The 25,322-nt window shown below is 40.9% G+C and overlaps 1 protein-coding gene across 4 annotated transcripts in view; it reads right to left on the bottom strand.

Annotated features, from left to right (window-relative positions):
• The window catches only part of BLM (BLM RecQ like helicase), a 99,438-nt gene that overhangs the window by 13,241 nt on the left and 60,875 nt on the right, over positions 1 to 25,322 (bottom strand). For all 4 annotated transcript variants that reach the window (XM_033920355.1, XM_033920359.1, XM_033920356.1 and 1 more), the window contains 5 exons: positions 24,851 to 25,046; positions 20,157 to 20,347; positions 15,247 to 15,379; positions 7,261 to 7,460; positions 158 to 350 (listed from right to left, as the gene is read on the bottom strand). In XM_033920355.1, the coding sequence (XP_033776246.1) occupies positions 158 to 350; positions 7,261 to 7,460; positions 15,247 to 15,379; positions 20,157 to 20,347; positions 24,851 to 25,046 (913 nt within the window). The remainder of the gene's footprint in view (positions 1 to 157; positions 351 to 7,260; positions 7,461 to 15,246; positions 15,380 to 20,156; positions 20,348 to 24,850; positions 25,047 to 25,322) is intronic.

Below are 25,322 nucleotides of genomic sequence, written 5' to 3'. Positions count from 1 at the left end.
CATCTGGGGGAATTAGGAAACTGCTTTAAAAATAATCTGATCTATCTATCTATCTATCTCCTGGACCATGGTGTCCCACCCCAGGCCTACAGTATACCTTAAAGGCAGGAAATTCAATATAATTCACATATACATTCACAAAAATAAATGAAATTACCTGCAATTCTTTTTATAGTGGCAGTATTAAAAATATTGAAGTAATGGACACCAAAAATTTTGCCAAGCCGCTTGCAAAGTTCTGTAAGCTCCTCCAGGCACTTCTTCACCATCTTCTGCCTTTGAGACACATGGCTGCTCCCAGAAGACTGCTTTCTGATGCTACTGATGTTCTCCACGTCCTGAAATTCCACCTGCAAATAGGTAACATGTCTGCAAAAAGTGCAGCTATAGCAGCATGTTGTATCCACTATCCCCATCCAAACAAATTGGCAGTGTGAAAATTTGAGGGACCTGTTTTATCTGTCCATTCTTCCTTTGTAATGCTGCAGATCTACTTCAATCTCTAGCTATATATTTCTCTACCATTAAGGGTACTTTTAACTGGCCTTCTGAACAACATCTGCAATTAACTGCCACTAGTTTTGTGGAAAATATTTCCTTAGGCTCCTCCTGCGTCTATCCTCTTTACTCTTATACCTCTTCTTCTGAAACCTGCTTTCTATTAAAAATCCTTCTGTATTTCCAAATGAATGACTACATATTTTTTGCATTACATTTCATTAATGTACATGACCATTTTTCAGTTCTTATATATCTCAAGAATTATTTTTTGGCTCTGAAACCTTTTAAATGAATTTCACTGGAGCAAAGTAAGGATAGCACAGTTACTTATCGTAACGGGTGTTATCCAGGGACAGCAGGCAGATATTCTCACACATGGGCGACGTCACCAACGGAGCCCTAGTATGGACACTTTAAAAGTGCATCGCCACTTCAACTCTTTAGAAAGTTCACGATAGCCCGCACTGCGCATGCGTGAGTGCCTTCCCACCCAACGTAGGCGCATGGTACCTCTGTTCAAATAAGCCAGCTAAGAAGCCAATCAGGGGAGGTGAGTGGGATGTGAGAATATCTTCCTGCTGTCCCTGGATAACACCCGTTACAGTAAGTAACTGCTTTATCCCAGGACAAGCAGCATATTCTCACACATGGGTGACCTCCAAGCTAACCACAATGGGATGGTGGAAGAGCTGGCCTTCAAGAAAATAAATTTTGTAATGCTGACTGGCTGAAGCGCCCATCCTGTCTGGAAAAAGATTCCAGACAGTAATGTGAGGTGAGTGTATGAACCGAGGACCAAGTGGCAGCCTTAAAGATTTCCTCAACAGGAGTAGATCTAAAGAAAGCTACAGAAGCTGCCATAGATCGGACCTTGTGGGCTGTGGCATGATACCAAGCTGTCAGGTGTAACGACTGTAGGTTGGGTTGCAGAAGAGATCCTTGATTCTGTGTAAGCAGAGTAGGAAAAACTGGAAGAGGTATGGGTACCCTGGTGCTGAGTTGAAGAAGGGAGAACCAATGCTGCCTGGGCCACTGAGGAGCTATGAGAATCATGATGCCTGACTCCTGCTTCAGTTTGAAAAGAGTTTAAGATGAGAGGAGTGGGAGGAAAGGCATATAGGAATATTTGCGTCCAATGTAGCAGAAACGCATCGGCCTCCAGCCGGTGAGGTAAGAACATAAGAATTGCCACTGCTGGGTCAGACCAGAACTGGGGCAACTTGTGGAGTTGCAAACAAGTTCACCTGTGAAGTGCTCCACTGCGCAAAGATGGGATGAAGAGTTGTTCATTCATGAGGCTGAAGGATTCTGCCGAGGTTGTCTGTCAAGTAATTCTGCTCTCCTTGAATGTAGACTGCCTTCAGGAAAATGTTGCAGGCTGTTGACCAAAACCAGATCTTTTGAGCCTCCTGATAAAGTAGAAAAGCCCCCGTGCCTCCCTGTTTATGTAGTACATTGCTACTTGATTGTTCGTGTGACAGCTTTGAGCGCATAATACATCGCTCTGAGCTCGAGCAAATTGATGTGAAATTTGCGCTCCCTGATGGTCCGATGACCCTGGGTTTGAAAGCTGGTCATATGCGCTCCCCAGGCGTACGGTTTTGCATCCATTGTGAGCATCTGGTGATGAGGAGGTAAGTGGAAAAGTAGACCTCTCAAAAGATTGGAAGAGTTCATCCACCAATGAAGTGACTGTTGAAGAGATGATGTTACAGAGATATGCTGCGATAGCTGATCTGTCGCTTGAGACCACTGAGAAGCGAGGGCCCACTGAGGGGTGTGAAAATGTAATCTTACTAGTGGTGTCACAGGAACTGTGGAGGCCATATGGCCTAGGACAGGGGTAGGCAATTCTGGTCCTCAAAAGCCAGAGCCAGGTCAGGTTTTCAGGATAGCCACAATAAATATGCATGAAATAGATTTGCATCTCATACATATACATTGTGGATATCCTGAAAACCTGACCTGGCTCTGGCTCTCGAGGACCGGAATTGCCTACCCTGGCCTAGGAGAACCATCATGCGCCTTGCAGAGATTGTTTGGAGATGAAACATCTGCTGGCAGAGGTGAAGTAGAGTGGTCAGGCGATCAGGAGGTAGAAATGCCCTCATGAGAGTAGTATCTAGAATAGTCCCGATGAACTGAAGACGGGCAAGATGAAGGTTCGATTTGGCAAAATTGATTTCGAAGTTTCAAGTTTTATTAGTGCTTGATAAAAAAAGTGTGGCAAACTGAGGAACTTGAGTGTAGTTTTCTCAATACTTTCTATCTAAATGTATCATTTGGTGGCTAGTTTAAATCTTAGACTTTCTTATGTACTGGGGCATAGAGTTCCACAAAAGAGGGGCAATAATTGAAAATATGTCTTGTCTTCTGGTTCCAATTATTTTCAGGGATGGAACTGTTAATAGATTGTTTGAAGCTGATCGGAGGGTCCATGAAACGTTGTATGGAATGAGCATTCTAGTAATGAACTGGGGTTCATTATAGGTCATAGATTTGAAAACTAGCAGTAATATTTTGAACGAAATTCGATGGATAATAGGAAGCCAATGAGAGTCTATCAGCAGAGGGGTGACGTGGTCAAATTTTTTTGCATTGTAAATTAGTTTGATTGCGGTATTTTGGATAATTTGTAATCTCCTTTTTTCTTTTTGTGGTATGTTAAAAAAAAGGGAATTGCAGTAATCGATTTTGGAAATGATCAACGAGTGAATCAATATGTTGATGGACTTAGGCGTAAGGAACTTGGATATAGAATGTATCATACATGATTTAACTGTATTCCCTATGTTTTCATGAAATGAAATCTTGTCGTCCACGATAATACCGGCCTCATTCCGTCGTTGGCTGCCTGCCGGACAGGCGGGTTTGGCTCCCGTCTGTCCGGCCAACTTCCAAAGGTACGGGGAAGGGGGGTGGGGGTGTTGTGGGGGTCGGCCAGGGGGGTCGCGGGTCGGCTGGGGGGGCGGTCGGAGGTTCTTCTAGACTGGTCGCACAAGTATCTTTATGCATTTCCTCCAATCCCTCTCATCTTCGAGATGCTTGTCAAGCTCAAACATGAATTGGCCACTGTGATTCTGTTGGCCCTCAGAAATCCAGGCATCCTTGGTTTTTCCTTCTACCTTGGCTCGGTATCAAGGAACCAATGCTTCTTCAGACTTTTCCATCTCTTCTAATGCAGTCATAGATCTCTTCTGCTTCTCAATTTATAGATTTTACACCTGACAGCCTGGTACCTCTCGGTTTGATATGGACTGAGTTTTATCTTTCTCATCCTGTCAGACATATTTTAGAAGCTTCATGAAAAACCATCTACGCAGCCGTGTTACCAGCAGAAATGGATGCGATTTTCCACTTGGTGTATTTTTCATTGATATTGCTAAAGGGTTGTCGGGTAAGATTTGACTCTGCGGATGATATCAAAATCTGCAATAGAGTAGACATGTTGGATGGTGTAAATAATGTGAAGAAAGACCTGTAAAAGCTTGAAGAATGGTCTGAAATTTGGCAGTTAAAATTTAATGCTAAGAAATGCAAGGTCATGCATTTGGGCTGCAAAAACCCAAGGAAACGGTACAGTTTAGGGGGTGAAGAACCTATGTGCATGACAGAAGAGCGGGACTTTGGTGTAATTGTATGTAATGATCTAAAGGTGGCCAAACAGGTTGAAAAGGTGACGGCGAAAGCTAGAAGGATGCTAAGTTGCATAGGGAGAGGTATGGCCAGTAGGAAAAAGGAGGTATTGATGCCTCTGTATAAGACTTTGGTGAGACCTCATTTAGAATACTGTGTACAATTCTGGAGGCCGCACCTTCAAAAAGATATAAAAAGAATGGTGTCAGTCCAGAGGAAGGCTACTAAAATGATGTGTGGTCTTTGTCACAAGGCATATAGGGACAGACAAAGACTTAGGGCTCCTTTTACTAAGCTGTACTAGTGGTTTTAGCGTGCGCTACACACTAACGCTTCCATAGAGCTGGCGTTAGTATTTTCTGCGTAGCGTGGGGGTTAGCGCGTGCTAATCTTCAGCACGCGCTAAAAACGCTAACGCACCTTAGTAAAAGGAGCCCTTAATATGATACTCTATTGACCACTTAGAAACAAAGTCTGAAGGGATAATAAAACTGTCATTAACAGATTTTTTGAAAGTACATTATGAAAGTATAAGAAAATCTGCTATTTCCTTAGCATGGGTAACTTTATAGAACAATTTAAGTCAGCGGTCTCAAACATGCAGCCCGTGGGCTGCATCCGGCTCTCCAGGTGCTATTTTGCGGGCTGCTGTCTGGATGCGATGATCAACTGCTCCCTTGCTGCAGTTGATTGTTCCAGTTAAAGCTGTGGCCAGCGGCGGCTCCTCGCGCCATCCATACCAGCATTTCTCTTCCCCCTTCCCTTCCTTCTGGACAGCAGCGTGTCTGGCCGGCTCCCTCGCTCAGTCAATCATTCCATTCAAAGGGTTTGAGTTTGAGACCACTGATTTAAGTGGACCACTGGCAGCCCCTTTTGAATCTCCAAAAATTTAAGAAGACATTAAAAACCACCTTATTTATGAAAGCATTTAATTGATTGCTTAGAGAGGTCTATGAAGATATCACCAATGATATTTAACTGATTACTTTATGCAACTGTTCTCTGAAAGTAATTAATGTTTTGTCATTTGCCTGTATAGACTTATTGTATGTGCCTGCACTTTATAATTTTATTTTTGTAAACTGCCTAAGTATAAGCGGTTAAGAAATTTTTTAAATAAAATGTATACTTTGAAGGAAAGGTGGAAGATGGGAGTTATGACATACATTTAAATACCTATGTGGCAAAAATATGCATGTCGAATCTCTTTCATTTTGAAGGAAGTTCTGGAATGAGAGGGCATAGGATGAAGTTAAGAGCTGATAGGCTCAGGAGTAATCTAAGGAAATACTTTTTTACAGAACGGGTGGTAGATGCGTGAAACCATCTCCCAGAAGAGGTGGTGGAGACAGAGACTGTGTTTGAATTCAAGAAAGCATGAGATAGGCATGTGAGATCTCTCAGAGAGGAAGAGATAATGATTACTGTGGATGGGCAGACTGGATGGGCCATTTGGCCTTTGCCTGCCATCATGTTCCTATGTTTCTGAGTTTGCCTGCAGAAGGAAAACTCAAGAGGGAGTTGTTGTTCTTCACTGCAGAAGGGTTGGAGTTCGGACTTTATAAGTGACACCCTTCTGCAAATTCAAGACTAATGGGAAGCAACAGCTATGGTACAGAATCCTATGTCTTTGCTACAGAATAAAAATGCTATCAACTACAACTTGGTTGTTGACTTATGTTCACATTAGTGCTGCCCGATTCACGATTCTAATTGATTAAAAAAAAAAAAAAAATTGGCCTCCCGATTCGGTAACTGACCCTCCCCCCCCTCGTCCCCTAAAGCAGAAGTGGCAGCGCAGCTTCTTGCTGGCCAGCCGCTGCCACACCTGCTTTAGAGGGTGAGGGGGGAGGGTCAGTCGGGAAGTGCTGGTGTCTGGCTTCCCCCCTGGCCTCCCGCACACCATTTACCTACTAGCAGCAGCCTGCAGGGAAGATCGCTGGGGCCATAGGTCTTCAGAGCTGTTTCCTCTGCCACAGTCCCACCCTTCCTCTGACGTCAGAGGCAGGATCGCGGCCGAGGAAACAGCTACAAAGACCTATAGCAGCTCGCAGAGATCGCTGGCCCCAGCAATCTTTTCTGCAGGCTGCTGCTAGTAGGTAAATAGTGCGTGGGAGGCCAGGGGGAGCACGCAGGCCTTCTGGGGGAGGTACAGGACTTCATGGGGGACAGGGAGGCCTTTAGGGAGGTGGTACAGCCTTCAGGGGTGGAGTGCAAGCCTCCGGAGGGGGTAGTACAGGCCTTCAGGGGTGGGGTGCAAGGCTTTTTCTGGGGGGGGCCCTGGTGTAGAAGTACACAGAGGGAAGGGGGGTTCAAAGAGACGTGCATACGCCAGACTTTGGGGGGAAAGAAATAATGGGTCTAAAAACAGAGGAAAGGATGGACAATGGGATTTAGAGAGGAAAGGAACAGAAAGGGAGAGAAGTTGGACACAAGGGATGGTGTGGAGGGGGGGATAGAGATACTGGATAGGAGGGTAGTTGGGAAAAGAAAGGGAGAGATGGTGGATCTGGGGTGGTGGGGAAAGAGGGAGAGATGCTGGATGAAAGGGTAGTTGAGAAAAGGTGGATCTGTGGATGGAGACGAAAAAAAGGAAAGATGCCAGACATCTGGGGGAGGGAAGGGAAATGGAAGGGGAGGACAGAGAGAGAAGATGGATGGTTAGCACAGAGAAAAAAGAAAGGAGGAGACCCTGGTAATCAAGTTATCAGAAAACAACCAGAGCCTGGGACCAACAAGATTTGAATAATGACCAGACAACAAAAGGCAGAAAAAATCATTTTATTTTCTGTTTTGTGATTACAATGTCAGATTTGAAACGTGTATCCTGCCAGAGCTGGTGTTAGACCGTAAATGTGAGCTAGGATTTAACAGAGAGAGGAAAAGTCTTTTTTGTTTGTTTACACCACAGCGCCAGTGTGGTTAGGAGAAGGCAAAGGGGGTGAAGAGGCTATAAAATAAACCCACCAGGATGTTTGAAAAAACACCCAATTGGGCAGGAAAATTGAATCGAATCATCGATTCAATAGGCTGAATCGAATCAAAATTTTTTTCCTGAATCGGGCAACACTAGTCCACATATACAAAAACTCTTCAGTATTTTATTACTATTGTGTTTAATACCTGTAAATATCCATGTAAAACTGCTTGTGCCTTCTCTCCTAGAGATACATATGCCACAGCTTGGTCATTAGCAGTGATATATAGTTCTTCATCCAAGATTCGATCCAGTACGAGCTTCCGAAATAATCTCTCAGCGTTGTGCCGAGAGTAGGCAGTTCCCTTCCCATATATACCAGTTTGAACCTTTGCACCTTTACTTCCTGCACAGAGACATAATGGTCACACAATATTGATCCTAATAAAGATACGCTATGTTTATGAAAAATTCATAGCTATTTTTATTTTAAAAAATCTTTATTCATTTTAAATTTTACAAGTGTACAGAAAATCATTCAAATAGTATAGAATTCATCTTGAAATTCTACAATTCTCACACAAGAGTTTAATCCTTCCCACCTCACATAAAACAAACTTTATAAATAAATATCCCATAATATAATAACTACATCATTCTTTTCACTTAACAATAAGAAAACTAAAACCCACCCTCCCTCCCTATAACATATATATTAATAGGGGAAAAATACTGATTATTCATTATAATAATTTATTAATGGGCCCCATACATCCTTAAATTTATGAAAACATCCTTTTTAACAGCTAATATTCTTTCCATTTTATACACATGGCACACCAAATTCCACCAAAAACAATAATTTAATCTTGTACAATCTTTCCAGTTATAAGTTATTTGTTGAATGGCAACTCCTGTTAAAATCATTAAAAGTTTATTATTGTTAGAGGATATTTGAGATTTAGCCCTCATAGACATGCCAAATAAGATGGTATCATATGACAAAGCTACAGGATTTTCAAGCATACAATTTATTTGATCCCAGATCAATTTCCAAAAAGCATTAATAAAAGGACAATAAAATAATAAATGATCTAAAGTTCCAGCCTCAAGATGACAATGCCAACACCTATTAGACTTAGAGCAATCCAATTTTTGTAAACGAACAGGGGTCCAGAATGCTCTATGCAACAGGAAAAATCATGTTTGCCTCATAGACGCAGACATTGTACATCTCATTCTCCAAGACCAAATGCGTGGCCATTGAGATGCATTAATTTGAAGCTTAATCTCAATGCTCCAAATTTCTCTAAGTCCACTCTTTGGTTTCTTATTCAAATAGCCAGATAATACTTTATACCACTGTGTGGCCTGGTGACCCAGAAAATCTGCCTAAAAGCTAAATTGATTATTAAGCAATTTCCATTCAGGGAACCCTGCCTGAATGGCCTGCTTCAATTGCAACCACTTATAACTTTGTTTTTTATCAAGACCAAATTTATGTTGCAACTGTGAAAATTCCAGCAGCTTACCATTAGATATAACATCATTTAACGTACGTATTCCTGCTTCAATTCAATCCTTCCAGACAATCTTAAAACCGCCTATTTAGATCTTGGAGTTTAGCCATATATTTTGATAAGTCGATTTTTGAATTATTAATATATTTTAAAGTTTTCCATGTGTCCAGTATTATCCTATTACTTTTCCGTATCCTAGGCATTTTAATACTGAGTAAGCCTAATAGGAAACATGAGCTGCCATTCCAACTATAACCAGTCCGGAAACTTCTCCATGAGTTCTGGGAGGACCCAATACATACCTTGGCGCAAGATATAGGATTGATGGTACCTATAGAAGTTTGGAAAATTTACCCCTCCCTCCTCAATTGGTTTTTGTAAAGTCACTAAGGCAATTCTTGCAATTTTACCCAGCCAAATAAATTTAGTAATAATACTGTTCAACTTTTTATAAAAAGACCCCTGGAAAAAAACTGGAATCATTCCCATTTGGTAACAAACAGGCAAAATTATCATTTTGACAGTTTGGACTCTTCCCCATCACGACAAATGTAAAGGATTCCATTGCTCACATAACTCTGTTACTTTTTGCAATAAAAATTTTTCATTCACTTTCACTGTCTCATCAAGTGTATTTTTTAACCATATACCTAAATATTTTATTCCTTCTTCTTTCCATATAAAAGGGAATGAATCAAATAGTCCTCTTGTACAATGCACATTTAGAGGAAGAACTTCTGATTTGGACCAATTTATTTTATATCCTGAGAATTTTCCAAATTTCTCAATCAATTCAAGTAAACATGGAATGGTTGTTTCAGGATTTCTCAAATGAAGCAGTATATCATCCGCATAAGCAGATACTTTATACTCCTTTCCAGAACGTGGAATACTCTGTATCTCCTTCACTTGTTGAATAGCTAATAATAAGGGTTCAAGCACTATATAAAAAAGCAAAGGAGATAGAGGACAACCTTGTCTAACCCCCCTTTGCAATTTAAAACAATCAGAGAAATTATTATTAATATATAATCTAGCAACACGAGAGCTATACAAGGTTTTAATCATTTGTATAAATCCCGAACCAATACCAAACCATTCCATGGCCTGATACATAAATGTCCATTCCACCTGATCAAAAGCCTTCTCTGCATCCAGAGATGCAGAGAAAGCTGGATCTCCTATTTCTTTTGTTAGGTATAACATCTGGAAAGCCAATCTAGTATTATTGAAAGAGTGACTCTGAGCAACAAACCCTGTCTGGTGCATACCAACTATCTAAGGAAGAGCCTTTGCCAAGTGCATGGCCAAAAGTTTGGCTAATAACTTACCATCAACATTAATCAAAGAAATAGGCCTGTAATTTGAAACCAGCATGGGATCTTTATTTGGCTTTGGCAAAACAATGGTTAACGACTCTGTCATAGTGCCTGAAATACAACCTTTATTTAGTTGATTCTGATATAAATTTAATAAATAAGGTAATAGGGTAGTTTGAAATGCTTTATAAAACTCTACCATAAAACCATCATCACCTGGAGCAGTCCCTACTCTAAGAGACTTCAATGCTGTTTGCAATTCTTTTAATGATATCGGTTCTTCCAAATTTCTTTTTATATGATCCGGAACCTTCGGTCCTTCAATAAAATTTAAAAACTCTACACCATTCAATTCTTAATCTAAATAAGACTCAGAAGAATACAGGTCTTTATAAAAATTAAAAAATTGTTTTAATATAGGTCCAATTTGAGAATGAGAATCTCCTTTTTCATCTTTAATTGCAGTTATTTTCGTTCTCCTTTTTTTTACTTTAAGATAATTAGCCAATAATCTTCCCACCTTATTTGAATTACCATAATACAAAGCTTGCTGACAAAGAATATCTTTCCTAACCAATTTACAAGAAATCTCATTATATTTGCACTTAACTTTTAAAAGAGCTTGCAACGTAGAATTTTCCCATTTTCCAATCAATTTTGCCTCTAAAAGCTTAATCTCTTGCTCTAACTTAAAAAATTGCTTTTTTAATTGTTTTTTAGAATAAGCTGAAAATGATAATTGTCCTCTCATAGTTGCCTTAAAAGCATCCCATAAGATTTCTATCGAGACTTCTTCCGTATTGTTAATTTGAAAATATTAATTAATCTTTATCTGAAAATCTTCACAAAATTTTGGGTATGCAAGCAGTGCATTATCAAACCTCCAAACAGGCCTATCATTATCTTGATCAGCAAAATTTAAACTTATCCACACACCACCATGATCTGATAAAATTATTGGATCTATAGTAGCTTAAGTAACATTTTGTACTAACTTATCAGAAACCAAAACAGTCAATTCTAGAAAAAGATTTATAAATATGTGAACAAAATGAAAATTCTCGATCATTAAAATGAAGAATGCGCCAGATATCTTTTAAATTACAGGAATTTGCAAAATTATCCAACTCTAATGATTTTAAAATTTTACTAGGTTTTTTATCTAATAAAGGATCCATAACAGCATTGAAATCCCCTGCCACCATCAAATTACTAGCAGCCAGTGGTAGAACTATTTGTTGCAAAGTTTTAAAAAATTCAATTTGATTCGAATTAGGGGCATACACATTAAAAAGTGCCACAGTAGTACTGCCCATGTTCACATGTATCCATCTTCCTAATTGATCTGCAGCCACCATGTTAAACACTGCAGTACATTTTTTATTAATCAAAATAGCTACACCAGCTTTCTTCCCTACCGCAGGAGCAAAAAAGCAGTCCTTCACCCAATTACCAATTAGTTTCTTTGATTCATCCCCAGTAAGGTGAGTCTCCTGTATAAAACAGACATCCACATTCTGCTGTTTTAAATATAATAACGTCTTCTTTCTTTTTATCAGATGATTAAGGCCATTAACATTTAAAGAAAAAATTTTTAAATCCATTAAACAAAATAAAACATAATAAATACATACCGCTGCAGAATAATTATTAAATAATCATTTCCCCCACACTGAAATTCTAATTTAATCCCCAACCCACTCCCAAATACCCTCCCAATACATCCCCAACCCATTCCCACCCCTCCCCCCCAATCTAACAATGCCAACTTCGAAACGCACATACTTAGCTCAAGTAAATGAAAAACTCCCCCCAGGCCAAACTCATAATAACTCTCATAAATATAATCATCATCCTAAATATTACAATGTAAGTCATTTAATTAACCATAAATCACTTAAATTCTGTTCCCAATCAGTATTTTTCCTCTTCTTTTTTTTTCTTTCCTCTGAATAACATAAAGAGATATTTGCTATAAATCACATATAACAAAGAGTATTCTCCTTCTACTTAAACTCATAACTTAGATCTCCATTAAACATAAGAATACTTCAACCCACAAAATTTATATTTCTGAATATTCCCTATCCATTCTAAAAACAATACATTCCAATCACCATGCACTTAAATCATCCCTCATTATCATATAGGTCCACCAATTAATAAATTACCCCTCATATAATTTACTTTTCCACCCACTCAAACTACCATACATCCTTCCACACTTACTCTTGAAACAGATCAAAATTTATACCCAGAAATGCAGAAACATCACCATATAACCTAAAATAAACACAAAGCTAATACATTCTTTCAACTTCAACCTATGATTAATATCTTATTGTTATATTTCTTATTTATCTACTTATACTTTATTTATTTATTCTCCTTTTTCTTTCTCTTTTCCCTCAATCAAGTTAATCCATTTTCTATGAAATGGATTAACTTCAGGCTCATACCACCATGGAAGTTCATAATATGGTATATAAATAAACCACTCTACTTCAATACTTTGACATGACTCCAAGCATTAATTATGTTATACATATAATATAGCAATCCAGCAACCTTTTCCAAAGCGTGAGTCATAACATTCTATTTTCAGCATCTCCAATGCAGTAATTCATCCAATCTTCTGAAAACCGTCTTCAAGTTCTTCTTAATCTAAGCTGCAGCTTCCATACAACTCCATTAAAATTCCTATGTAGCACCAAACTTTAATCTAGGCAAAGGTCAGATGTGAAATAGAAATCAAAGTGAGGATCCAGCCGTATCATACAAGCGATCCTCACAGTCTCAGTACTTCACCTCATGTCTCACTACATTCTCCATATTGTCAAATTCTTCACCATCTTCCATTTTTATTCATCTTTTTAAACTTCCGCTGACCCTTTGCAATATAAACATCATCCAAAGATATGTTTATTCTTCCATATCACTGTCTTTCCAGCACAGCATTACAGCAAACATCACTCATAGCTGATCACATGTCCTTGCCAGAATGTTGAGCCCTTTTCAAAAGTAAACTGCATTGAATCCTTGCTGAAAGATATTATTCTTGTTTTCCAATTCCTCAATGGAAAATCTTTAAAAGTTTTCAGTATAATAATAAACAAACAAAAACAAAAATCAAATAACAAGAAGTACAGTACCTAAATAATTTTCAAGAATCCATAGGTAAATCATATTGATCCAAGAATTATTTCAATTTAACTGCCTCCTCAAAATTATAAGTTTTGTTTTCATAGGTTACCCTCATAATTGTTGGGTATATCAGGCCATACCTTGCACCTAATGCTCTTAGGTCTCAAATCCAGAAGCTGCTTTCTTCTATAAGAAGTAGCTTTTGCAAAGTCTGGAACTATAAAGATTTTTGAATCCTGGCATTTAAGATCTTTATTATCTTTAGCTAATTTCATAATTTCTGCCACCTGCTGATATCGTAGCAGCTTGAAAATTAGGGACGGGGATCCTTTTGGCTGTTTGATCTTTTTGACGGGATCCAGTGCGCCCTTTCTATTTCTAGCGGGAAAGAACTCTAACGGTAAGATTTTTGGTATAAAGTTCATCACAAATTTTATAGGATCGTTCTGTTCAACCCCTTCAGGCACCCCGATCAAACGCAAATTATTTCGCCTTTCTCGGTTTGACAGATCCTCCAGATCTTTTCTTAATATCTCTATTTCTTTGTGATCTTTTTTATATACCATCAAATCTGCTTCAGACTTTTCAGTGCGCTTTTCCAACTGTTCAATTTTAAAATCAACCGCCTGCATTCTTTTAGTTAGACTCTCCACTTCTTCTTTAACCTCCTTTATGTTTTTAGCGCTGTCAAGTACAATTTCCTTAATTTTCTGCAACTCATTCATCAGATCTTTATTTTCAATTTCTTCCAAAGGCAACGGGACCGCTGACGGGGAGACCGAATCCATCTTTGATATTTTTACACTTCCCGCACCTAAACTCGCTGAATTATTTTTACTATGTTTGCCCGAAGCCATTTTCACACTAAATTTTCACTTTCAACCCGACTTACACAAATTTTGACTGCCTTATCATAACAAAATTAGCCTTTCGCTGAGGAGCCACTCATTCACCCAACCATCCCCGTACGCCGCGAAGCCACGCCCCAAAAATTCATACCTATTATCAAATATGGAAAACTTTACATGAAAAACAAACTACAAAGATGCAAACTCCACCACACACAACAAAAAACAAAGCAGATATCTTTAAAAGATATGTATGTTTGAATAAATAAAACATGATAAGGCCAAATTTCAGCTGTTGCCTGCATCAGAGATTTTATTTTTTTTAAACAAGTACTAAAACATGTATAGTATATAAGAAGAGAAGTAAACCACCTAGGTAAAAACAATTGATAATAAACATGATCTGTATATATGGAACAATACTATTCCATGAAATTACTGTATAAACAATACATTTTATTTATTTATTCATTTATTTAGCCCGTCCTCCCAAAGGAGCCCAGAACGAGGAACAAGAGTACATTCACAGTATAAGCAGGATAAACTTTGGTGGGAGATACAGACTTGAACATAGGAGTTTAAATTTCAGCTTTTACAGAATAGACATAACATATAGACTTGAAAATACCAACTTAGTGGACTTAGGTGTCCTTTTACTAAGGCGTGCTAGCCACTTTAGCATGCACTAAAATGGCTAGCGCACCTAAAAGGACCCCTTAGTGCAGAATTAACCAAATAATTCTGCAAAAGTAAATACAAAAAAAGGATGATATATATCACTGCCTCTCAAACTGGTGTGCCACGAGAGATCCCAGAATTTTACTTTATTTTTAAAAATTCCTTTCATAAACATACACTAGAATAGACGATATGTACGTTACTTATGCAAGAGTCTGTCGATATTAAGAGCATCTGTGTGCATAAGGATACAACAGTCCAGACGCAGACTTTTAGCAAAACGTAACTACGTTGGGCTTTTTATAAGAATGAGGCCTCATTGTGGGCAACTATATGTCAATTCTGAAGAATATTGGCATTTGCTGTTCCTTGGGAAATGAGCAGATTCACCCCTCCTTTGCATTGTAGCCCCTATCATAAAGATACCACTTTTATCCTGTTTGACTCTATGCTGTTCTTACTATGAAGTACCACACATTGCAGATCAGATACAATGAAAGAAGCAGCTATGTAATACCTACCCCCCACCCCTAGTCATATGTGCCAAAGAACATCTCTATCTAAACTACATGGTGTCCCTCCTCCAATCGAATGTGCTTACCCATGATGCTTTTTCACACTTTGCCAATGTCTCTATACTCTATTTGTACAAAAACAGCAACACCCCACCCTGTAAGACTCACCAAGAAAAATGTCTACCATCATGTTCAGGGTAAGCCTGCCTGTTGCTTTTGACTTCCCTTTTACAGCACAGTGCTGTTGGACAAACTGCACAATGCTTTTCACGTCTTCAGTTACATTGCGGGATTTGTAATTCTAGAAAGAGAGAAAGAGAAGGAAAAATTAGGATCTTACCTACTATTTTTCTTTCTTTAGTCCCTCCGAACCAGCACAGAAATGAATGGGTTTATGCTCCTATGCCAGCAGGTGGAGACTGAGAACACATTGACTTTTGGCAGTAGTACACGTGGGCTGTGCAGTCCCATCTACAATCAATCTGACGAATAGCTAGGCAGGAACTGAGAAATTAAAATCTGTGAACTACAAACACAACTCCACACTCATATGGAGAAGACAAAATAGTTGTCCAGATTGAGACACTGTTGGATATTGACTAGAACAAAAAAAACAAAGTGTTCCCATAGTTAGCCAGCCAAACCAAATGAACCAGATGCCGCTGCTCTTAAAACACTCCCCCCAAAACACCAAGAAAAGACATCACAGAAAAACAGACTCTTCGCGAAAAGAAAACTGAGGGAAAACAAGACAGAGCAGGTTCTGAACTGGTCTGGAGGGACTGAAAGAAACTTAGTAGGTAAGAACCTAATTTCTCCTTCTTTATCGTCCCTCCAGACCAATACAGATGGATGGGATGTACCAAAGTAGTACACATCATGGGTGAGATCCCTGAAGGGCTGCCACAAGAACGTGCTCACTATAAACAGCATTCTGATGCACCTGAAAATCCACCCAGCAGTGATGCACAAAATAATGTAAAGACAAGCAAACTGCAGCCTTACAGATATCCACTGTGGACACAAGAGAGGACCCAGCCCAGGAAGCCACCTGACCCCCAAGTAGAATGAGCTTTGAGAAACTCCAGAACTGGTTTCTTTTGAAGAAGTTACGCCAAACCGATAGTCTCTTTGATTCAGCTCCTTCCCCCTTACGACTTACTTCCAGAAGAATAAAAAGATGATCTGATCGCCTGAACTCCTGAGTCCGTTTCACATAAGTATGGAGGACTCTGCAGACATCCAACTTATGCAATTGTCCCTGCTCCAATGTACCCTTTTGGCTACCCAAAACCAGAAGGGCAACTATCTGATTCACATGAAAAGGGGAAATGATCTTAGGAAGAAAGGAAGGAACAGGCCATACCACCACCCACTCCTTCATGGGGGGAGGGGAATGTGGAAGAAATGGGGAGAGGGACTCGACCTATCGAGTGTGACGCCCCCGAGGTCGGACAGACTCCCAAAAGTGTCCCCCCCAAGCTCAGGCTGGCAACAGACGGGGACAAAAAGACCACTAAGCAACTTCCAACAGCCCTATTCTAAAGCAGGGAAGACTTCAACAGCTTACCACCACTTGCTGGAGACTGAGAACAGACTGGTTAGGATAAGGGCTGCACAGCTACTTGTACTACAGACAAATGTTTGTCTCAGTCTCCACCTGCTGGTCATGGTGAGTTATTACCCATCCGTGAACTGTGCCAGTCTGGAGAGAGGCTAAAGAACATTTTTTTTTTTTTACATACCAGAGAGCTAATCAGCAAACCTTCTCTCGAGAAGGAGGATATCTCTGGACACTGTGGAGACCTTCTGGACAGTAGAAGCTCAAGCATTTAGAAAATACATATATGTCTCAGACAGTTAAGCAGGCTAAACTGAAATCTAAGAGGCCTGGCCTTCGAGTCTCACATGCCTTTTTACTAGAAAGAGGATTGAGGTAAGAACCTAATCTTCGGCACCTCGAGGTAACAAAGAAGAACTCTCCTAACATTCAGCAATGCCAAGACTTTGCCCTTTTTCTTTGAGTCCGTGGAATGGAACACGAGTAGCCGGACTTCCTAATTTATATGGAAGGCCGAGACCACTTTTGGAAGAAAGGAAGGTACCATGCATAATGAGATTCCTGCCTCCATAAACTGGAGGGTTTTCTGCACAATAGAGTCTGCAGCTTCGAGACCTTTCTTGCTGAGGCGATAAGCTACCAGAAAAACTATCTTAATAGTAAGATCCATGAGCAATGCCTCTTACAAAGGCTCATACGGGACTTGCTGAGAGAATGCAAAACCATAATGAGGTTCCAAGTCATGAACAGCCATTGTATAGGAGAATACAGCCGCATTGTTCCCTTCAAAAATCATATTACACCAGAGTGTGAAGGCAAAGAAACTTTTTCCCATGCAAGCCCTAAAGCAACAGGAGGCCTGCCACCTATACTTTGAGGGAACCAACCGCCAGGCCTTTCTCTAGGCTGTCTTAAAGAATCACTAGGACTACCAACAGTGGAGCCTGAAAAGGCTCCACATTCTGCTTAGCATACCAGCACTGAAAAGTCTTTCAATTCTTAGCATAGGCTGCATCAGTCGCAGGTTTCATAGGAGGGTAGTCAAGCCCATTTCTGAATAGCCCTTGTGCATTAAGGTCGCACACTCAAGAGCCATGCCGTAAACCCAAAGCATTCCAGATCCTGTTCCAGATTCCCCAGGGCCATTAGACCCTGAGAAGAGTTGCATGAAGTGGCAGTCTGAGACATTGGTGTCTCTGTAGAAAGGACCAGATCCATGTACCACAGCTAATGCGGCCAATCTGAAGCAACCAGGATTACCAACTCTGAGTGGGTTGCTATTCTTTGAATGACTGAACCTATCATGGGTTATGGGGAAAATATGTACAGCAGCCCTTTCTCTGGTCAAGATTGTACAAGGCTGTGAAGAGTGTGTGGTGAAGTGCTTAGAGCTACAGCCCCAACACCCTGGGGTTATGAGTTCAAATCCTGCACTGCTCCTTGTGACCCTGGGCAAATCTCTTAATCCAAATGTATATAGGATAAAGAGAGATCAATCGTAAACTCACAAAAATATCTCTCCAATTAACTTTCAAATAATCAATTAGAAACAGTGATGAAGTTTTCTCTATTAGGCTTATCCCTAACAATTAAATACTTTAGTAGGATTTCTTCAAAGAGGAGAGGCCTCAGATCCCCGTGCGTTGTCAGTACTTAACTCCACAACTGCACTAGATAGGAACTAACCTCATCGGCACTCTCCCCCTCTGATGAGTGCTGATGAGGTTAGTTCCCTATCTAGTGCGGTTGTGGAGTTAAGTACTGACAACGCACGGGGATCTGAGGCCTCTCCTCTTTGAAGAAATCCTACTAAAGTATTTAATTGTTAGGGATAAGCCTAATAGAGAAAACTTCATCACTGTTTCTAATTGATTATTGAAAGTTAATTGGAGAGGTATTTTTGTGAGTTTACAAGTCTCTTAATCCCCTAGTGCCCCAGGACATGAAGTCTGCCAATCAAGTGGAGCAGGCTTCGTCCAAGGCAAGACAAATCATGGGCTGCATACGAAGGGGTTTCGTCAGTCGTAAGGCGGAAGTCATTATGCCATTGTATAGATCCATGGTGAGGCCCCACCTGGAATACTGTGTGCAATTCTGGAGGCCGCATTATCGCAAGGATGTGCTGAGACTGGAGTCGGTGCAAAGAATGGCCACCCGGATGGTCTCGGGACTCAAGGATCTACCATACGAAAAACGGCTTGACAAATTACAGCTATACTCGCTCGAGGAGCGCAGAGAGAGGGGAGACATGATCGAGACATTCAAGTATCTTACGGGCCGCATCAAGGTGGAGGAAGATATCTTCTTTTTCAAGGGTCCCACGACAACAAGAGGGCATCCGTTGAAAATCAGGGGCGGGAAACTACGAGGTGACACCAGGAAATTCTTTTTCACTGAAAGAGTGGTTGATCGCTGGAATAGTCTTCCACTACAGGTGATTGAGGCCAGCAGCGTGCCTGATTTTAAGGCCAAATGGGATCGGCACATGGGATCTATTCACAGGGCAAAGGTAGGAGAGGGACATTAAGGTAGGCAGACTAGATGGGCCGTGGGTCCTTATCTGCCATCTATTTCTATGTTTCTATGTTCTATGTTTCTCTACAAAAAGTTGGGGAAGTAGAGGAAGGGGGGGTAGGGACCAAGCACGAGACCTGCCGGGTGTGACACCCCTGAGGTTGGACAGACCTCTAAACAGGGTCCATCCAAGCTCAGTCCGGCAACAAAAAGGGACCAGGAATCCTAAACAAATTCCAACAGCCCTAACCAAGGGAGATAGGTACAACTCACACCTGCTGAGACTGAGAGAAGACTGAAGGAATATAGAGAGGGTCAGCTATTATATGCTATCCAAAGTTTTGTCTCAGTCTCCACCTGCTGGTCATGATGAGATATATACCTATCAGTAAGCTGAAGCTGTACTGGTCTGGCAAATTTGATAAAGAATATGTAAGTAAGCCTGCTGAGGAGCAGAGCACAGTGCAGAAATAGGGGAGGCAGAGCCGAAAAATGCAGATGACGCCTTGCATGTAGATGTGAATAACCCACTGTACTAGTAGTCTTTTTGTAAAAGATGTACATGGCTGAAAGGTTGTTTCTTTCATAAACAAAGAAAACAAACAAAAACAAAAGAATAAGGGAAGCACGATTAAGTTACCAATTAGCATGTTTAAAACAAATTGGACAAAATATGATTATACTATGCGCAGTTGAGTTGAGTTTATAAAAAGGGTTTGTCAAATTCCTGGAGGTAAAATCAATAAACTATTATAAACCAAGACAACTTAGTAAAAACTCAGTATCCTGTTTTAACTACTGATAACAGGACACTGGGCTTGATGGACCTTAGGAATGATCCAGCATGACAGTCATTTTCTCATAATTATGAATAGGAATCCAACTTGTGACTGTTATCTAACAGCATTCAGGAATGTCTAAAGCCCAGTGTTTTGCAAAAGAACATATTAATGAGACAATTCTAATATAATGTGCATTCTCATATGGGAAGACTTCTTCATACCTTCTTCCTGCAGCAGTTATCACATGCCACATCAGGATGCTCCTTACAAAACATGGGATTGAAGTTATTTTCACCAAAGTAAGCTAGCAGATGCAACCGGCGGCACTCGACCACATTCTCACAGTAATGCACCATGCTATAGAGGTTGTTAAAGTGTGTCTGCTTTGATTGACTAGTCCCCTCTCTTTCCACTGAAAAAAAAAAAAAAGGTTATTGCTTACTAATGGTAATTATCATTTGATGACAACAGTGGATTATCCATTTGAGCTGTAGCATGCTATAATCAGAGGACTTCCACAGAACTTTCTAGTTTAAAAAAACTACTATTGACTTGCTAATTATTTCACCTACTTTGCAACAACCATTCAAAGAGATTTAGGGCAGATAAAAATCCAGAGTCCCTAAAATTAAATAACATAAAACAGCCTCAGTAGCCCCTCAACATTAGTGTCGACTCCCAACTCCTCTCACCTTGGGTTCTGCATCCCCAACCCTATATGTCATCTCTGTCTGTCCAAGTTAGATTGTAAGCTCTTCCGAGCAGGGACAGTCTATAAATGTCAAAATGTACAGTGCTGTGTACGCCATTCAGCGTTATATAAGTGATAAGTAGTAGTAGAAAAAGCAAAATTAACTTCAGCAGGTGTTCTCCGAAGACAACAGGACACATAGTACCACAACTGGGTGACCTTACTGGTGGAGCCATGGTGTGGATGTTCTAAACTTCTAGAAGCCTATGGCACTCCAACCACACATGTGCTTTCCTGCCCACCTGAGTTACACAAGACCAGCTTAGAGAATACAACTCCCAGGGGCGGTGGGAGGATTGCAAACCATTCAAAATATAGCGGTAAAATTATTAGTCAATGCTCATTTATATGACCATGTGAAACCCCTTTCTGATTCAATTTCACTGCTGCCAGTATAGTTTTGAGCTCTCTATAAAATCTTGTGCTTAACCCATAAAGCACTTTGGGATGCTAAACCTGCTTATTTATACAGATCAACCATCCTTTATACACCAATAAAGTGTCTTGGGTACTACTACTACTTATCGGTGCAATTATTGTGACTCTTTCTGTAGGCGTCAGAAAAGAGATGGTTTGTCAGGACGAACAGATATCTGGATCGGTTAGGAACTTTCTGTAGGAGTTATGAGTAGTGGGCTTTCTTTGCCTCCAGAAAGGCAGATTTGTAAGTGTCTGACTGATTTTTCCAGTGTGTCTTGGACTCATCTCTGCTTTCCTCAGAGCTCTCTTTAGAGATCATAGTTCGTTGGTAAACAAGGAGCCAAGAGGTTTGCTGGCGACTAGTTGCATTGTTTTGGTCTGGGCCAGGCTGTTAGAAAGAGACTGAATTCCTGTGTGTAAAGTATAGGCGGCCAGGTTGATGGAGAGGCATATTTTGGTTGCAGGTTTTGCTGAGGTCCCGAATGCCAGAAGACATGTCAAGAGGGTTGACTGAGTTTGGTATTTGAATTTGTTTGGCTAGGGTGGGCCATGGGTGGAAGATGGAATTCGATAAGGTGCTAGTCTGACCATGGGACTGGTGTGGTGGTGTAGGTCATCTCTTGAGGCTCTGTGGTTAGGTCCCTGTGTATAAAAAAAATAGGTCTAGGGAGTTGCCTAGGCTGTGTGCCTAGAGGTAGAGACAGTTTTGTGGAATCCTAAGTCAATTAAGGCTCAAATGGGCCAAATTGCCCTCACACCTATTCCCAAAAACATAAACACTGTCCCATCAGACCCCTCCAACTATAGGCCAATAGCAGGCATTCCTATACTAACAAAGCTAATGGAAACCCAAGTCTGTAAACAACTCTCAGCCTACATAGAAAAACATAATTGCCTTCACCCCACACAATTCGGATTCCGCCCGTACCACTGCAGAGAGCTACTCCTAGTTACCTTAACCACTAAAATCCAGAAAGATGAGGTCTTCTCAAGTAACAGGCAAGCTTCTTGTGGTGTGCCTCAAGGCTCTCCACTATCCCAATTACTCTACAATATATGCATGAGCTCCCTAGGCAACATCCCCTTCACTAATGACAAATGCTTGCTGTTATATGCTGATGATATCTTCCTGCTCATCCTAACAGAAAACAGCTCCAATGACAACCCCTTGAAAATAGCCAATAATATAGAGAAAATACACACATGGGCCACTATCAATAAACTAAAATTTAACACTACGAAGACCAACAGCCCCCTCAACAAACAGCCCCTCAGGAACCAAACTGAACATTGATAATACTGCCAAAGTCCTAGGAATCATGCTGGACTCTACCCTTTCCTATGAGCCCCAAATCTCCAAACTGCGAAAAAAACACCTTCTATAGTATGAGAAAACTCAGGCTAATCAGACCTTACTTACACCAATACCACTTTGCAATCCTAACACAGATGTTGATATTGTTCCAGTTGGACTACTGTAACTCCCTCTATGCCAGCATAAGCTCCATTCTCCTGCACAAACTGAAGCAAATCCAAAACATGGCAATACGACTTATCTTCAAATTAAGAAAATTCGACTCCATATCTCCTTACTACAAAAACTTGCACTGGCTGCTCATCTCTGCACGTATTGACTTCAAAGAATCATGTACAATGCACCACATACTATATGCAAGCTTGTCAATTCCTGGTCCATCTCAGCAAGAAACATTAAGAAACTCCTGCTGATCCTCCCTTTACCAAAAGGAATCAAATACAAATGCATATTTAATACACTCTTCACCTACATTGATGCAAAGAACTGGAACGACCTCCCAACAACCGTCAAAGATGAACGCGACTACCTTAAATTTAGGAAGAAACTAAAAGCTTTCCTCTTTGGGACAACACACTCTGTTCACAATGGATAGAAAATGTTACATATGCAATGATAATCTCATACTTTATGCATTTTATGTTATACAGCTTCTGACTCTTCTCCTGGTTATTCCCTCTTATGTTCCTAGAGTTGTATTTCTTTTGACTTGTATGGCGCCTTGAACCTTTTCAGGTATAGGGCGACTCAAATACTAGATTAGATTAGCGCTCATTCCAGAGTTGTTGAGATAGTCTGGAAAATTAAAGTCTCCTAAGATAGTAACACGCTTGTAGGAGATGAATAACTTGGTGATGAAGTCGAGGAGGTCTTCCAGAGCATATGACGGGGAGTGGGGTGCCCTGTATAGTAGGATGAAGGTGATTTCACTTTTGGGGCCCATGGTGAAGGTGAGGCATTCTAGTGTGGGAAGGGTGATGGTATCTACTAGCTTGGGGGTGGCATCTGTCTTGATGATTGCTGTCATGCCGCCACCCTTCTTTGTGGTGTGGAAGCAGGCCAAGGCTTGGTAGCCAGGTCACCTAGAACTACCCTGTCGTTATCCTGGAGCCTGATTTCTGTAATCATAAAGGCATCTCACCCATTGTCACTGAGGAGGTTGTGAAGGATGATGGTTTTGTTGCTGGCTGATCTTGCATTGATAAGGACTACCGAGAGTGGGTTATTGATTGTAATCGGTGGGAGAGCAGGATGGGGATGAGGTTTAAGGGGTTTCTAATCCGGTGGCTGTTATACTGTGAGCTCAAGTCGCTGTTTCTGCCTTGTCCCGTAAGTACTGAGATGGTGAGGCTTAATGTGGTGAAGAGTGTTGAGACTGATGGGGTGTTAGAGTAGTAGTGTGATGAATGTCATTAAGTCCCGTTGGTCCAGACTGGGGGGATAAGAAAGGTGAGGAAATGGAGTACAGGAGGCATGATGGTCTGGGGGGGGAAGGCTGCAAAGTTGGGGTCTTACAAGGCTGAGCAGAGGGAGGGAAGGGAGGAGTGGAGGTCTGGCAAGGCTGGGTTGCGGGCAGTACTTGCTGTTAGAGGGGAGGGGAGGGGTGGGTTGTTGCCTGTGTGAGGCATTATCTGCAAGGTGGGTATAGGTCCCTGGTCCGATACATATGATGCCTGTGTGGTTGGCAGCACAAAATGCGCTTGCTGCTCCGTCCAATAAGAAAAAAGGGCAGAAAAGGTCACTGCCTATCCTTTCCAACAGACCCTGACCAAGGCCAAAAAAAAGAGACTGAGAACAGACTGATTCTAAGAGGGACTGCACAGTCCACTTGTACTGTTAGAATTCAGTGTGTTCTCAATCTCCACCTGGTGGCAGAGGAGCATAAACCATTCGCCTGCGCTGGTCTGGAGGGACACTAAAGAACATGTTTGTCAATCCAGTAACAGATGTACTATCTGCTTTTCATGCCCTGAATTTGGATGTCCTACCCATATGCATTTTCAATGTACTGCTCTTTGCTCAACCCATACACCTCACGGAGTGGAGTAGCTGCCTAGTAGTTAGGACTGCAGCCTCGGCACCCTGAGGCTGCAGGTTTAAACCCAGCACTGCTCCTTGTGACCTTGGGCAAGTCACTTAACACTCCATTGCCCCAGGTAAGCTAGTCAGATTGTGAGCTCACTGGGACAGATAGGGAGCAATACTTGAGTACCTGAATGTAAACCACTTATGCTTAGTGGTCCACTTAGCGGTCTATAAATACTAAAAATAAAATATAACTTAATAATCTGCCTATGTCTAGCCCTTGTGGCACTTCATGCTATATGTAAAGCCTTTGCTTTATTCTACCAACACCATGCCCCATTTAAGCTTCCTATATCCAATGTTTTAGTGCCCTGGCCTGAGAACACCTCTTGCTGTACACTTACTTTGTATAAGTCTTCGTAATCTGGTGACATCATTGTAAGTGTAAAAGAGAAGGCAGTGAGACATTTCACCATCTCGCCCAGCTCTGCCTGATTCCTGGTAATATCCCTCCATGGATTTTGGAAGAGATGCATGGATAACATAACGCACATCAGGTTTATCTATGCCCATGCCAAAAGCAATTGTTGCGCAGATAACCTAGTACAGAAACAGAGGGGAAAAAAAGGAAAACATTGAGTGGGATCTAGAGAGCTCATCACAACAGCGGAAGAATACATGCTGCTGTTCTGTAATTATAAATGCTTGCCATCCCACTCCAGCAGCAAGTCTTAAACTTTCCAGCAACACAGAAAAGCAGCCTGAAACCTGTCAAAACCATGCAGTGAGCCACCAAGGAGACAAAATTCTGCTATTCCATGTCAACCTAATATTTGGAAAAATTCAATTATTAGGGACTATTGCATCCTTAGGGAC

The sequence above is a fragment of the Geotrypetes seraphini genome, chromosome 14 (genome assembly GCF_902459505.1).
Source record: "Geotrypetes seraphini chromosome 14, aGeoSer1.1, whole genome shotgun sequence".
Lineage (NCBI taxonomy): Eukaryota > Metazoa > Chordata > Amphibia > Gymnophiona > Dermophiidae > Geotrypetes > Geotrypetes seraphini.
The sequence above is the reverse complement of the archived record's forward strand: the minus strand, read 5'-3'. Positions and strand labels throughout refer to the sequence as shown.